Genomic DNA, 17,116 nt, shown 5'->3' on the forward strand with positions numbered 1-17,116 from the left:
AGTCATGGAGCAGAGTATTAAGTGTTAGTCAGGATTAAAAAAGAGGTAATATTATTTTATGGGGTTAACGTAGCATTTTGTTGCAAGAGAAGGTGAGATAGTTATGGGTGAGAGGAAAACAAGAGACAAGTCCCTGGGAAGCTAATGAGAAGGGTGATGCCAAAGGGGAGACACCACTCAGCATAGAGGGGCCATGTTATTTCAGTCAAAGTATATGATCAAATTACATAAATGTCACCATATACAACCATGAGATTCATTTTCTTTCAGGCATTCACAGTAAAAACAAGAAACAAAATAGATTCAATGAAAGACCAAATAGGTCAGACGACCAATGTGCAAATACAAAAATAGGAAAAATTAATAATAATAAATAAGCAATAAATATCGAAAACATGAGATGAAAAGTCCTAGAAAGTGAGGTTGTGGGAGCAAAGCTATCGAAGGCAGTACTGCAGGTTTTCAAATGGGAGAAAGGGGACTATCGTGTTTGTTGTTCTGTGAATGGGGTGGGGGGGGGGGAAGATGGAAGTGTTGTAAATGCTGGGAAAGGAAGTGAAGGGATGTTTATAGGGAGTGGAAGGATGGGAGTGAGTAAACAGAAAATACCCTGTCCTGTGGCTGAATGGAGAGCCGATGGCTATTCACGGATTCGGGTCATAGACCCTGCTCCATTCACTGCCCCTAATCATTCCACTGTAGTAGGAGATAATGATGCTATTGTATCGGACAGGATGGCAATACTGTTTTAGCGGCAGAGGCCACGAGGCGGGAAAGACAGAGGGGAAGGGATCTCCTTGTGGAATCGGGGTCGGGCAGGGTGAGGAGGAGGGAAGCTCCTTATGGAGCTTGAACGGAGGTTATGTTTTACAAAAATCTGGAAATAGCGAAGCTGAGGGGGGGGGGGGGGGGAGAGGAGGTTATTTTCAGAGCGCGGGTCACAGACCCGGCTCCCCGCGCAGTGCCTCCTACCCACTCCACGGATGGCTCCCGGAACCCTACACTTGTCCCAAGAGCCCCGGGCCTGAAGCTCGGCTCCCTGCAACTCGACCACGAATCCCGGGTCTGAAGCTCGGCTCCCTGCAACTCGACCACGAATCCCGGGTCTGAAGCTCGGCTCCCTGCGCTCGACCATACCTCCTGCACCAAAGCAACCTCCGGGGACCCTTCACCTGTTCCCCGTACTCACCTCATGGCCCGCGGGCAGCTGAGCAGCCCTGCCATCCCCTTCACAAGCGAGGCCACACTGAGAGCCGCCATTGTGCTGCAAGCCGAACCGGGGGATTGTGGGAGGAGTGGGCGGGAAGACGGCGGCTGACTAACGGTGTGTCCGAGCAGCTCGTTTCCCCTCCGGCGCCTTTATTCGTGGTTCAGCCCGATAACGGTGCGTCGGTTTCCCCCCGCCCAGCATTTTCAGAAATGCTTGAGTCAGGCAGCTCAGAAACCTTCGGACCAGCTTGGCCTTACCGACCGGGGTGGTGAACTGATCTGATCCCATTTCCCTGGTTCCCGTACATAAATATACTTGTGCAGATGACAGTAAATTCGACTTTAGGTTTTCTTCTCCCTGTATCTGGCAATTCACCTTATTTTTGCCCCTCAAAATATCATAAACTTCTACAAAGTCTCCGCTCAGCCTTTTACACCCCAAGGAAAACAGTCCCACCTACCAGTCTCCTTACAACTCAAGCCCTCCATTCTGAAAGCTGCTTGTGAATCTTTATGCACCCTTTCCAGTTTAATTGCACCTTCATATAGCTCGGTGATCAGAAATGCACACAATACTCCCAAGTGCAACCTCTCCAATGTTCTGTACAGTTGTAATGTGCATTCTATCTCCCGAAGGCAACAAGACGAATGGAGCCACAGACACCATCTGATCTGCGCCTAGTGATGATGTATTGTAAACAGACGCACTAGGGGAATTTGTTTTCAGAAACAAAAACCCAAGACAGCTGATTTTCTTCTCCCATTCAGTCTAGGAATTGGATCACCAGGAAATGGATCTACATTGGTAGCTGCTTGCAGGGCTTTGCCTACCAACTGGGATGTGGCAGGAAAGTGGAACACCCAGAGAAAACTTATTATTAAGGTATGAGCAACACACACAAAATGCTGGAGGAACTCAACAGGCCAGGCAGCATCTATGAAATAAAGTAAACAATCAAAGAAGAGTCTCAGCCCAAAACGTCAACTGTTTACTCTTTTCCATAATCATTGCCTGGCCTGCTGAGTTCCTCCATCATTTTGTGTGTTTTGCTTTTATTTCCAGCACCTACATTTTTTCGTATTAAGATGTGAAATAATTTATCAGATGATGACAGAAATGAGGTACTGTAAACTTGCAGGAAACAGGGACACGAGCAAAATAAAACTCAATTCCAGGCAAAGTCAGAGATTCTGTTCATAGCATATAGAGTCTCGGCCTTACAGTGCTAGGCACTCAGGTTTAATCCTGACACCAACTGCTGTGTCAAGTTTGCACATTCTCCTGGTGACTGTGTGATGCACCATCAATAACTCTAGGAGACTGGAAGTGAACGATAGGCTTTTATTAACAGCGAAAAGGGAGCACGACGTGTTGAAGACTGAGGGGGGGAGCAGTGCCCCAATCACCTTTATACAGGGGTCTGTGGGAGGAGCCACAGGAGCAGTCAGCAGAGGGGCGTGTCCAGACAGGTATACATAGTTTACCACACTGTGTAGGTTTCCTTCAAGTGTTCCAGTTTCCTCCCACTTTCCAAAAACACAAGGATTTATTGGTAGGTTAATTGGTCATTAAATTTCCTCTAGTATGTAGGTGAGTGGTAGAATTCTGGTGGGAGTTGATTAGAAAATGGGAGGAAATAACAAGATGTGATTAATGTTCAATTAGTGTAAATGGATGGTTGGTGACTAGTGCAATCTCATGGGTTGAAAGGCCTATTTACACACCTTATGACTGTATACATGATATTGAGAGCTCTTTGATTGAATGGGCAATGTAGCCGATAAGAATTTAAGAGAGCCTAGGTCCATCTTGACTTTTTATCTTTTTCTCTTCCCTGTGCAGTACATTTATTTTTGTCTGCCCGGCATAGTCTTTGTACAGTATGTGACTTTTCTTGCATTTTCTGAAAGTTTCACTTTTAATCCTGCATTGGTCTGGTGTATGTGAGCCCCTACCATAATGGTAACACTATTTCTTCTACCAGGCAGGTTTTTGCTTAGATGTTGCAATTTTGTTTATGCTCACTTTTATTCCTGACTGCAATACAAATACAAATATGTCTCTGGCTGCTGTTTCCATTGATACAGCAATTTCTACAGCTCATTCCAATGTGAGTTGTGCTCAGTTAGGATACGTTTTGAATTCTTGCTTTACAATTCCACAAACTAAATGATCTCCCAATGCATCATTAAGCCTATCATTGAACTGGCAATACTGGGACAATCTCATCAGGTCAGCCATGTAAGCTGAAATGGACTCCTCTTCCTTTTGATTTGCTTCTGAAACCTAAAGTGTTCTACAATCAACAATGGTTTTGGTTCTAAATGTTCCTGTGTTACTTTCACACTATCAGCAAAGCTCATTTTGGCTGGTTTGGTTGGAGCAGTCAAACTTCTAAGCTAATTAAGCTCTTGTACCTGTTACACTCAGCAAAACTGGTACTCTTTTCCCATTGTCTATTGCATTTGCTTTAAAATACTACTGAATTCGCTCAGTATACATCCAATTATCTTTCGTGCAATCCAATGTGTCTGTCCTTCCGATGTAGCCTGCCATTTCTGCTCTTTATTTATTTTTTATTATTATTATCTGGGGTTTTCACTATTTATGAACCAGTAAACTTTGTCCATTTTCTGCCTTTTTAAAATTCGACCATCTCTCTCACGCAAAGAAAGCGTGCTACGCTTCAACAGATAGGCTGTTGTCTCAGGATCATTTTAGAACTTCCTCGTTGCCTCTGTTATGTTTTATAACTCCACAAACTGACCAAAAGCAAAAGCACATGAGACCAGGATAAGCATGTACTCTTCCTTTTTCACTCCAATGCAGCGCTTACTTAAAATGTAATGGGATAATGATGTATGCCATTCATGTACCTTTACATATAACCTGTAATGAATGATGTAAACAACAAATAAAGGTTAATCAAACAATATATTTACAATATTACTCAAATTTTATTTAAATATTAATTACACGACAGTTTCAGTCAGGGGATTCTGAGAAGGTCAAGAGGACAAACTAAAAAGAAATCTATTGGGATATTGTCCTTTTACTGACATCGGACTGGCCATCAACCATTTGTTTATAATGGGCTGCAGTCTGCAGAGGCAGCCAAACTGGTGGAATGAAGTGCTGCCCAAGAGAACTGACATGAATAATTTGGGAAATACAAACCAACCAGCATTTTGGTCATTTAGCAATTCAATTTATTTATATAAATTATTGATTATTTAGTGATCCATTAAATTTGTTTTTGTGAGTAAAGTGGCATTTTAGACTTAAACAATCAACAAAACAAAGCTTCACTGGGTTTCCTGATAATCTCTCCCCAAGTTCTTTTCCTCAGTAAATTTAAGCAGAATGGTTATATGGACCTTTTCCAATTAGCTTTATAACATGTTTTCAACTTAACTGAATGTTCAACATATTTATAGGAGCAAATGGCTATTGCTAGGGTGCCTCCAATTTGCACTTTAAGCAGTCAAGATTGATTTGTGTTAGACATCATAATCATTTGACAATTATCCTGGAAAAGAATTTGAAGATGAAGATGTTCTCGTTAATTAACCTTCAGCATCATCACACTAATAATCAAATATTTTCACAATCAGCTCTTTAATGCCAAGACAGTTTCCTGTCATCCATTGATATTTACTTTGAATTTTAATGATCTACTCCCAGTGGTTCATTCGTGCATAAATCATTTTTCGGAAAGCTTTGTGCACTCACATCACAGGTGTTTATGGAAAAGGACTAGGTTTACTCATAGACTGGGAATTCAAGAGGCACCTATTTTGCACCATTCTGTCTATGTTTTATATTTCAAAATGACATTTTCAAATGTATATAGTCATATCCTTTAAAGAAAATCTTATGTTGTATAGAAAAATTGGAATCTATAAAGTTTGAACTTATTGAATTCTCTCAAATATCAATAAACTATTGTGAAATGAATAATTTTAATTAACTGCATTTAGATAGATCATCTGATTCCCTGAACAGTTCAACAAAGGACCATGATTGAACATTGTCCACTTGCCTGCATAGTACAGCTCAAATAACACTTCATCATTAACACAAGGCTGTCCATTTGAATAGTAGCCCATCACTGCAATATTTACTTCTTCCTCTACGACAGTTCCATTGCTGCAGTGTGTATTAACAACTTGACTCATCAAACCTACAATCTCTACTGCAGTGGGTGCTTGGTAACAGCAGCAGCTGCAAGTTTCCTGCCAAATGACATACTCCTGTGACTTAAAATATATTAAATTTTCTTCACCATTACTAGGATCAAGAATTTCGTACCTAATATTACTTCAGAAGCATGTTCACCATTAGGACTGCATTGGTTCCTGCTGACAGATGATACCTATCTTCAAGGTAGTTAGAAATGAGTAATAATTAATGGTCATATCAAAATGGCACATACCCCACTAATAGATAAAAAGGAATTTGATCAATAAATCTATAATATCTTAAGGCCATAAATGCTATAAAATATATTTTTGAAAGATTCAATTTATCTAACCAAATTTAGCTTTAACATGGAATCCACAAGAAGTCATTTAACTAAACTTGCAGTTTAATTACATCACAAGTGATCTTCATTATAACTCCATTATCTTACTTGGTTTCATAATTCTCAAAAACCTGACCGAAGAACTACCCATTAACCACAATGACCTCTCCACAACAAGCTTGACAGGCTACACTAGTTTGTGAATTTTTTTTTATGTTCATTGTGAAAATCCAGATGATTTTTATATATTCTGGATTCTCTCATGAGACAATAGAGGTTCTGATTACCTTAATATAATATTTTAGTTATTATTTTAGGAGGATCAGCTCTTAATCATTCATATTCAAAACAATACTGGTGTAACCCACCTGTTCTTGTAATTTAATCTTTCTTCTTTGCTCAAATATCTTCTGACGAATCTATATGACCTCCATCCTTCCCTTTGCCCATACACCAATAAATTCTTCTTGAAGAGCATTTGCCAGAAAGGCAGCTGATGTACACATGATTGGGTTTAACAATTTCAATTTTCTTTGCCTGGAGGGCCTTGTGCGCAGCTCCTCAAATTTTAATCGAATGCAAATGTTCATACGCAGTGCTTAGCCCACTGCTGTACTCTCTCTACACTCATGATTATGTGGCTGAGTGTTGCTCAAACACCACCTATAAATTTGCAGATGACACCACTATTGTTGGTGAAATCTTGGATGGTGCAAGAAAGTATACAGGAGTGAGATCAGCTGATTGAGTAGTGTCACCACAACAACCACAAACTTGCACTTAGTTAAATCCAAAGAACTGATTGTGGATGTCAGGAAGAAGAAGTTCGGAGAACATTCATTTGCCAGTCCTCATTGAAGGGTCAGCAGTGGAAAGGGTGAGCAGCTTTAATTTCCTGGGTGGCAACATCTCAGAGGATCTGTCCTGCACCCAACATGTTGTTGCAATCCAATGGCATGCCAACGGTTCTACTTTGTACATGCCTGAGGAGGTTTGTTATATCACCAAAGTCTTTTACAAATTTCTATTGTGGTATGGTGGAGAGCATTCTGTCGAGTTGCATCACAGCCTGGTATGAATGCTCCAATGCACAGAATCACAAGAGGCTGAAGAGGGTTGTAGACTCTGCCAACTGCATCTCAGGCACAAGCCTCCTGAATGTAGAAGACAGTTTCAAGAGTCAGTGTCTCAAGAAACTACATCCATCATTGAGGATCCTAAATAGGATCTAGGATATGCCCTTTGCCCTGGGATAAAGGGCATCTAGGATATACCCTTTTCTCATTGCTTCCATCAGGGAGATGGTACCGGAGCCAACAGTCTGTTCACATGCATGCAGCTCTGTGTAAATGATTGAAGGACTCCATGCATTCCTTCACCCAAATCATTTGTTGGTAAAAAGCTGCGACTCAGTCAGGTGTCACTTGTCACAGTCTAGCAATTTGGGAATCTTAATATTATTTCAACATTTTGTTTCTGATTCCCTAGTTTCCCATCCAATGTTGGAGGTTACTTCCAATCCAAGGTTATTAACCCTACCTTTGTTAATAATCTTGTGTGGAATGTACAGTTTGCTTTCTGCAACCCTTATGAGTAACATCTGGAAACACTGCTCATCCCTCACTTAGATTATCTTTTCAAAAGATATGAGATTTCCCCTGGATTTTATGCAATTCAGTTTTGAAAACCCAGGCTGGTACTTTGGTATTGTTTTTACTTCTGTAAGATGCCAAATAATTTCATGATGAGTGATGATCACCTAGACCAACTCAACAGGGTCACCTGCAAAACATCAACTTTGAAAATTAGTTTCCCCAAACCAAAATACTGCAAAGTCAGAAGCTTTCCAATTTGATATTTTGCTGCACGTAACCCAAACACATGTAAAATCTTAAAGTTCCAAGACATAAGTTTAACTACAATAAAAGATATGGAGAAAAATAACGTTATTTAAGAATGCAGAATACTTAAAACTCAGTAATTAATGATGATTTTATGACCTCTTTTATTTGAGCTGTGTGATCTTGTTCAGTTTTAACAACAATTATTTAAGGGGAAAAAATCACAAATGTCTACAATTAACATTCAACAATTGTGGGACCAAGCTTCCTCCATGTGCTGCTTTTAAGAAACTCCTGTCACTGAGCTTTGTATATTTAACACCAGCATTACTACCACAAATAGATTAACTGAAACATGTAAAAATACTTACAGTATATATCAGTAATATATTCAAATGGTTTTAATTACCAGTTCAACAGTTCAATTCACTGCTACTTAGATAAGCATGCATATTGCAGAAACTTCCTAATATGTATTGGAGTGGCAAGGAATTAATTTGTGCATGCAATATATTATGAGATGCAAGATGAACAGTTTTCCATAACTTATCTCATTTCCAAATAATCTTTTAAAATATACAAACAAATACTTGCTAAATCATCTCTACTGTATTGTTCATACTCAGAATCAGGTTTATTATCACTGGCATGTGTCGTGAAATTCGTTCCTATTTATTGCTATTTGTTGCAATTTATTTATATCTGAATTTTTATTGATTTATATTTACATTTGCACAGTTTGTTTATAGTTTACAGTTCCTGTTCTATAGATTTGCTAATCATGCTTGCAGTAAAAGAATCTCAGGGTTGTATGTGGTGACATGTTTGTACTCTGATACAAAATTTTACCTTGAACTTTGGAACTTTGAATTTATGTATCTAGAAATGGGGTGCAGCTTTTTTTTAATCCAATTCACAGACTTACAAAAATTAAGATAAACGTATGTATTATATCAAAGCAAGAAAGGGGGAACTTGTAAAAACATATAAACAAAGGCACATTTTCCTAGAGACAGATAACAGTGAATGCATGAATACATGTCCAGTTTCCCCCCAGTGACACTCAACAGGATTAAATAACTTTTGCATGTGTAAACATGAGATTTTTCAGATACAGGAAATCTAGAGGAATAAACACAAAATGCTAGAGGAACTCAGCAGGTCAGGCAGCATCTATGGAGAGGAATGAACAGTAAACATTTTGTGGTGCGATCCTTCATCGGGACTAATAAAGAATAACTTTAAATAAATATGATACTTTCCATGCAGTACAATACAAAGGTTCCTGAATGATTCAGTTCATCACACAAGTTAAAAAACACACTTTAAGTATAAACTTCAAAATGATACATCTCCTTCATTAACAATAAAGGAGTGGAATGTTGCCAAATGAATTGACAAAATTTATCAGCATCAATCAATGTTGGCAACTGTATGTGTTCCTATGTTTCCCAATAACATTTTAGAATAATGGTAGGAAAGTAAAAACAAAATTACATCAAATAACATAGTGTTTGTTAATAGCAGATGAAAATGAGATGCATAGAAGTACAAAGAAGATTTACTCGGCAAAGGAAACCAGATTAACATCAGAATGCTTGCAAAGGGGTTTAAACCCTGCTACCTGTATAAAGCACTTTTCTATAAATTATTTGGTCCATTGCTCATTTGTTTCTGCAAAACAGTTTGCAGTTGTTAGCAACTATCAATGAACATCTTTCTATTTGCAGTTTCAACTTGAGAACATTTATAATACTTGTCATTCACTGTGAATATTTTTTGCAGACTTCATGGGTTTCATTTGTAAAAACATGTTGCCAGTTTTCCTTGTAATTTAAAAAAAATCACCTACTCTACCTTGCATACTTCTGAGTCCAGTCTCTTGCTTGCTTGTTGTATCTACTAAAAGTAAAACAAGCAACACAAACTTAGCACAAAAGCATACTTAACAGAATTGTGATTTAAGTCAATGGACATTTGGGAAGACAAGTGGTATTAGAAGCGCACTGTAAAGGAATGTATAATTCATAATATAGTTGAATTTAACGCTGCTCTCTGGATTTTAATCAGTCAAAAATGGCAATAAATAAATTTGATGAAATAACATTTGAAGATAGCTCTAGCATTTCTACAGATGGCACTTTTTAAATCTGTTATGGTCTACAGGTGCAATTTCTGGAAGAAATGCCTCATCAGGATTAGACTCAGACAACAATGAGCAAATAGACAATAAAAGTTTCATGAAAGAAGAACAATGGCCATTACTTTCAAGTGTATCGTTACAATTCTGCAGAATTGCTGTCATTAATTCAGACAACATATCAAAATAAATCCACTATGTTCAAGAGAAAGCAAAGAGCTCACATCTCTTTTCCGACTTTTTAGGACATCCAACATTTCACAACCAATAATGCATTTTTGAAGCATAATCACTTGATTTTCATGCAACATGGCAACCGTTTTGTAAAGAACACAGTCCCATCATCAGCAGGGAGATTAATGACTGGTCACTCTGTTTAATGATTTTGGCTGAGAATAAATGTTGGCCAGCAAAGCAGGAAATCTCTCTTGATTTGAATCATCTTATAGGATCATTTAAAATGATTTTATTGGCTAGCCAGAGCATTTATTGAATATTGCATCCAAAGTATGTTATATCCAGCAATACAGATCCCCAAATGATGGGTAAAGAGGCATGATTTTCTTCAAAAAGCAGCAAGAGGCCACATGGATTGAATTGAGAAAAAAATAAGGGCAATCATTTTAGTGAGACTGTACTATGTTGCCATTACTCCTCCGGTAATAACTTGACCTTTTGTCCTCTAACCTTGCCATACTTACATTCTGCACAGAGAGAATGGTCATAGCTACTGAAACCTCAGTGGTTGAGAAGATGTTGGAGTCCATTATTAAGGATGTGGTTTCGGGGTACTTGGAGGCACATGATCATATAGGACATATATGTCAAACTCAAGGCCCGCGGGCCAAATCGGGAATTACCTTTGGCCCGCGAGATAATATCTAATTACTATTAAAGCTGGCCCCAGTAATCGAAGCGCCTATGGCGTATGATATGGCTAATGCTGAGTTTATTCAGGTACCAGGTTTTCAGGGTTTTTAGTGTTTATTCGGCAGTCTTGCTCGGCAGTCTTCTCCATAAGAAACGGAATTTGTAAAGTGAAACACTTTGTAGTTATAGCAGAGACTGAGACACATGAGAGCAGGCTGAAAAAATGGAGGCAACGAAAGCTGCGTTCGCACGCATCCGACTGATCCGGCCCGCATGAAGCTGCATTTTGCTCAATCTGGCCCATGACCTAAAATGAGTTTGACACCCCTGATATAGGACATAGCGTGGTTTCCTCAAGGGAAAATCTTTCCTGACAAATCTGTTGGAATTCTTTTAAGAAATAAAATAGACAAAGGAGAATTGGTGGATGTTGTGTACATGGATTTTCAGAAGGCCTTTGACAAGGTGCCACACATGAGGCTACTTAACAAGTTCAGAGTCCATGGTGTTATAGGGAAGATACTAGTATGGATAAGGCAGTAGCTGACTGGCAGGAAGCAAAGAGTGGGAATAAAGGGAGCCTTTTCCAGTTGGCTGCCGATGGCCTGTTCCATACAGGTCTGTGTTGGGACTGCTTTTTTCATTATATGTCAATGACTTGGAATGTACAATTGAAGGATTTTTTGCAAAGCTTACGGACAATACAAAGATAGCTGGAGGGCCAGGTTATTTTTAGGGAAGTAGAGAGGCTACAGAAGGACTTAGATTGAGAGAATAGGCAAAGAAGTGGCAGATGGAATGCAGTGTCAAGCAGTATATGCCTATGCACTTTGGTAGAAGAAATAAAAGGGTAGACTATTTGCTAAATGGAGAGAAACGTCAAAAATCTGAAGTGCGAAGGGACTTGGGAGTTCTTGTGCAGGATTCCCTAAAAGTTAATTTGCAGGTTTAGTCAGTGGTGAGGAAGGTGAATGCGATGTTAGCATTCATTTCAAGAGGACTAGAATATAAAAGCAAGGATGTAATGTTGAGGCTTTATAAAGCACTGGTGAGGCCTCACTTAAGGTATTGTAGGCAGTTTTGGGCCCTTATCTGAAAAAGAAGGTGCTGACATTGGAGTGGGCTCAAAAGAGATTTGCAAAAATGATTCCGGGATTGAAAGGCTTGTCATATGAAGAGCATTTGATGACTCTGGGCTTGTACACACTGGAATTCAGAAGAATAGGCGGTGACCTAATTGAAACATTTCAAATGGTGAAAGGCCTTGACAGAGTGTATGTGAAGAGGACTCTGTGGTTAAGAAAGCGTACTGTGTATTGGCCTTCATTAATCGTGGAATCGAATTTAGGAGCCGAGAGGTAATGTTGCAGCTATATAGGATCCTGGTCAGACCCCACTTGGAGTACTGTACTCAGTTCTGGTCGCCTCACTACAGGAAGGATGTGGGAGCCATAGAAAGAGTGCAGAGGAGATTTACAAAGATGTTGCCTGGATTGGGGAGCATGCCTTATGAAAATAGGTTGGGTGAACTTAGCTTTTTCTCCTTGGAGTGATGGAGGATGAGAGGTGACCTGATAGAGGTGTATAAAATAATGAGATGCATTGATCGTGTGGATAGTCAGAGGCTATTTCCTAGAGCGAAAATGGTTGCCACAAGAGGACACAGGTTTAAGGTGCTGGGGAGTAGGTACAGAGGAGACGTCAGGGGTAAGTTTTTTACTCAGAGAGTGGTGAGTGCATGGAATGGGCTGCCGGCAACGGTGATGGAGGTGAATATGATAGGGTCTTTTAAGAGACTTTTGGATAGGTACATGGAGCTTAGAAAAATAGAGGGCTATAGGTAAGCCTAGTAATCTAGTAATTTCAAATGTAGGGACATGTTCGGCACAACTTTGTGGACTGAAAGGCCTGTATTGTGCTGTAGGTTTTCTATGATGAAACAGATAAACAAAAGTGACCAATGAAAGCAGGAATAAAACCTAAGATTACAATTTAATCAAGGTGCTCAGATGACAACAAAAGGACTGTCAAATGACTACTTTAAGTGTATTCAATACACTAACTTAACATGCATATCAAAAAAATACAGTGCTTTCTGGTTAATTGAAACACATCAGGACCAGTATATTTTGGCCCAATTAGCCAAAATTTCATGATTAAAAAGGTATAAGAAAGACTATTAACCACTTATCTGAGTAGCAAATTATGTATTCAAATGAAATACAGAACAAGTTAGGACATTATCAATTCTACTACAGTATTACAAAACTGTGTATTAGCTTCTAATTGTTATTGATGGAGAAATTCATCCAGTGTACGCTGCTGTGTTCCTTTGATTGACTGTAAATAAGCAAAATTAGCATTGATAATCTCATGCAGATAATAGACTGCTTTCATACAATGTTTTTGATGATTGCATTCTCTAAATCTTCATTTTCATTGCAACATTCAAGATGATTGTCGATACCTTTAAATTCCTCATTGCTCCTAACTTGATCAAGTAGTGAAATTGTTTCATTTTCATGCCTGGGCGTTTCTGGCATCTCCAAATATGAATGCTAGAAGCCGCAGTGAACAAAACAGTTCTAAATTGTCTTCCTGCTCATTTCTCGAGAACTATCAGCGACGAAGATCACTGCTTTTTGAATGCAAACACACACAACTGACTCGATTTAAAAACAGTTTTCTCGAAGCATGGCATAGTGTCCTAACAGCCGTAAAATGTGTGGTACTGGAAATACCCTACAAACCTGAGCCAACAAATCTGACTGCTTCGTCTGGAATTGGAAAGCATTGTAAATTGTGTCAAATATAAACTGTTGGAGGAACTCAGTGAGTTGTGCAGCATCTGTGGAGGCAAAGGAATAGTTGGTAGATGAGGTCACAACCCAGAACGTTGGTTTCTACAGCTGTCACATAACCTGTTGAGTTCCTCCGTGGTTTCTTTTTTGTTTCTCCAGATTACAGCATCAGGATTCTCATGAACAACCACTTTGCAAAACACTTCCATTCATTCCTCAAGGATGACCCTGAGTTCCTGTTAGTGTCACAATATTACATGGTAATTATTCTGGCTGTTGACTGAACTAATATAATACTCAATGGATTTACAGTACAGAAGCAGGCCTTTTGCCCAACCTATCTATGGCTGGCAATTTTAGATCTACTTTACCACTCTCCCTCAGGTATTACAGTACTTTATTGATCAGTCTGCATATAGGACCTTGTCAAAAATCTTGCTTAACTTTATGTTCAACTATCTCACTGTCCTCATCAACCTACATTATTCAAAGAACAAATAATGAATAATTATACAATATAAAGGCAGAGAATGCTGAATACCTTCCTTTTTAGAAAAGGTTCACAGTTTCCTATTTAAATGATGGTATAATGTGACAGCTCTCTAATTTATAACTCCTACTGCCAGAGGGATTGAAAATTTGTAGTCAAAGCCTCTGCAATTTCCTCCCTTGCTTCTTTTTACAGGCTGTGAAATATTCCATCAGGGTTTGATGATTTATCGCTTTTCAAAGCCTCCATGAAATGTCCCCACTGACTCACAACTGCTTGTGGAGAAGGATCATTTGAGCAGCAATTTTTCCTGGCAGTAGAGGAGGCTAAGGGTGAATCTGAAAAAGGAATACAAAATTAGGAGGGAAATAGGTACGGAGATTGTGAAAAACTGTTCTGAATAATGGAGACATCTAAACTTATGCCATATAGGCTTAAGCTGAGGGTTAAGGGGGAACTGAGAGAAAAAATAACCCAGGGGGTGGTAGTTGCAATGTAGAATGTATTGGTTTTCAAGGTGTGGGTACTCTGACAACATTTTTAAAAAGTATCTGGACAAGTTATTAAATTGGCAAGGCATAAAAGACTGACCAAGTGTTGGGAAGTGGGATGAGCATAGATGGGTATGGACCTGGCAGTCTAAAGGTTCTATTTTGATACCGTTGATTCTGTGCAGTTGACTAAGGAGTCAAATTGACAGTAAAAGATAAAACTGAGTTGACAGCGTATCTTTTTAAGAGAGAAAGAATAGCTTTATCTGTCACATCTACATTAAAACATGCAGTGAAACTCATCATTTGTATTAATGATCAACATTGTCTGAGGATGTGCTGGTGGTAGCCCGCAAGTGTCAGCGTGCTTCCAAGATTCCACACCCACGACCTACTAACCCTAACATATACACCTTTATACCAATGCCCAAGCAGAGTAGTGAGAGCTGCCTTAACGACTGTCATCCAATAGCACTCACATCTACGGTGATGAAATGCTTTCAGAGGTTGTTTATGGCTGGAATGAACTCCTGCCTCAACAAGGACCTGGACCCACTACAATCTGCTGTTCGCTGCAATAGGTCTCTGGCAGATGCAATCTCAATGACTTGTCACACGGCTTTAGATCACCTGGACAATACAAACACCTATGTCAGGATGCTGTTCATGGACTATAGCTCAGTGTTTAACACCACCATTCCTCCAGTCCTGCTCGATAAACTACAGACCTGGGCCTCGGTACCTCTCTCTGCAATTGGATCCTCAACTTCCTAACTAGACGAGCAGAATCTGTATGGATTGGTAATAACATCTCCTGCTCGTCGACGATCAACACTGGCACACCTCAGGGGTGTGTGCTTAGTCCACTGCTCTACTCTCTCTACACCCATGATTGTGTGGCTAGGCATAGTACAAATGCCATCTATAGATTTGCTGATGATACAACCATTGTTGGCATAATTTCAGATGGAGACAAGAGGATATATAGGACGGAGATATACCAGCTAGTTGAGTGGTGTCGCAGCAGCAACCTTGCACTCAGTATCAGCAAGACCAAAGAGCTGATTGCGGACTTCAGGAAGTGTAAGACGAGGGAACACAAACCAATCCTCATAGAGGGATCAGAAGTGGAGAGAGTGAGCAATTTCAAGTTCCTGGATATCAACATCCCTGAGGATCTAACCTGGTCCCAACATACTGTATTGATGCAGCTATAAAGAAGGCAAGACAGTGGCTATATTTCATTAGGAATTTGAGGAGATTTGGTTTGTCATCTAAAACGCTTGAAAATTTCTACAGATGTACCTTGGAGTGTATTCTGATAGGCTGCATCACTGTCTGGTATGGGTGGTGGGGGAGGGTACTGCACAGGACCAACAGAAGGTACATAAAGTTGTAAAATTAATCAGCTCATTCGTGGGTACTAGCCTCTGTAGTATCTAAGACATTTCCAAGGAGTGGTGCCTTGTGAAGGCCGTGTCCAGTATTAAGGATGCTCATCACCCATGGCATGCTCTCTTCTCATTATTACCATCAGAAAGGAGGTAAAGAAGCCTGAAAACACATTCTTAGTGATTCAGGAACAGCTCCTTCCCTTCTGCCATTGGATTTCTAAATGGACATTGAACCCATGAACACTACCTCACTTCCTTTATTATTTGTTTTTGCATTACTTTTAATCTAATGATTTTATATATATATATAAAATTTACTTATTGTAATTGATTTATTTTTCTCCATATTTATCATGTATTGCAATGTACTACTGCACTACTTTAACACATTTCACCACATATGGTGATATTAAACCAGATTCTAATTCTGATTCTTTGTAATGTGAGAGGAAATCAGAGAACTTGGTGGAAACCCACATGGTCACGGGGAGAATGTACAATCTCCTTACAGACAGTGGTGGGAATTGAACCTAGGCACTGGCACTGTAAAGCACTTTGCTAACCGCAATGTTACATTGCTACATTGGAAATTAGGGTAATCATTAGAGAGGATGTAGCAAGGTTATTGGTAGTGTTATTCTAGCAATATCTCTGAGAATTATGATTTGAAATCAGTGATGTTAATTGATAGGTAAATATTAATCAAGTAATGAGATACAACATACTCATTAAAGACATTAGATCCACTTGAGAGGGGTAGAATTGTTTAATATCTCACCCGAACATTACAGCAGCTCCTGAGTACTGCATGAATGTTGGTCTGAATTTTGTTTCAACCCAGTATGCTGACTCGGAACTGAGTGTTCTACCAACTAAGCCAAAGTTGGCAATCATTCTGTAGTGTATATCTTTTATCCTCTGCAAAGACCAAATACTACAAAGAGCCTCAAGCTTTGCCATTATGTCATTATGGCAAAGATCAGTTGGGAGCACTCTCTTCTGAGCTAGTACTCAAGTTAAGATTTTGTTCCAAGAACTTTAACACAAAATCTAGACTACTGCTTCACTTTTTGGCAGTGCTAAATTCTGGATGAGACATTGAAACTGAAACTCTGCTTTAAGAGTTTCTCAGTTTTCTGTTCTTTTATGTGGATGTGAATAACCTTAAACCCCCATTCAAAAATTCTCATTTGGAAATGTCCACTGTTCATTTTCCTCCATAGATGTATTCTGTTCTGGTGCAGCAGTTTGAATGTCCAGGAATGTAAGAAGCTGCAAGAGATTAGTGGATTTAAAAAGGCAACATCTATGCTCAATGATCCCATCAATTTGGCCTATACCATCTTCTCACAGC

The 17,116-nt window shown here is 39.3% G+C and overlaps 1 protein-coding gene across 2 annotated transcripts in view; it reads right to left on the minus strand.

The window, feature by feature from the left end:
- tfam (transcription factor A, mitochondrial) overlaps positions 1–1,308 on the minus strand; it is a 51,906-nt gene extending 50,598 nt beyond the window's left edge. The window contains exon 1 of one of the 2 annotated variants that reach the window (XM_073027275.1): positions 1,190–1,308. In XM_073027275.1, the coding sequence (XP_072883376.1) occupies positions 1,190–1,260 (71 nt within the window). In that variant the 5' untranslated portion in view covers positions 1,261–1,308. The remainder of the gene's footprint in view (positions 1–1,189) is intronic. The other variant, XM_073027274.1, reaches the window with a different exon arrangement.
- Between the last annotated feature and the right edge of the window lie 15,808 nt (positions 1,309–17,116).

Source organism: Hemitrygon akajei, chromosome 23, assembly GCF_048418815.1.
Source record: "Hemitrygon akajei chromosome 23, sHemAka1.3, whole genome shotgun sequence".
Lineage (NCBI taxonomy): Eukaryota > Metazoa > Chordata > Chondrichthyes > Myliobatiformes > Dasyatidae > Hemitrygon > Hemitrygon akajei.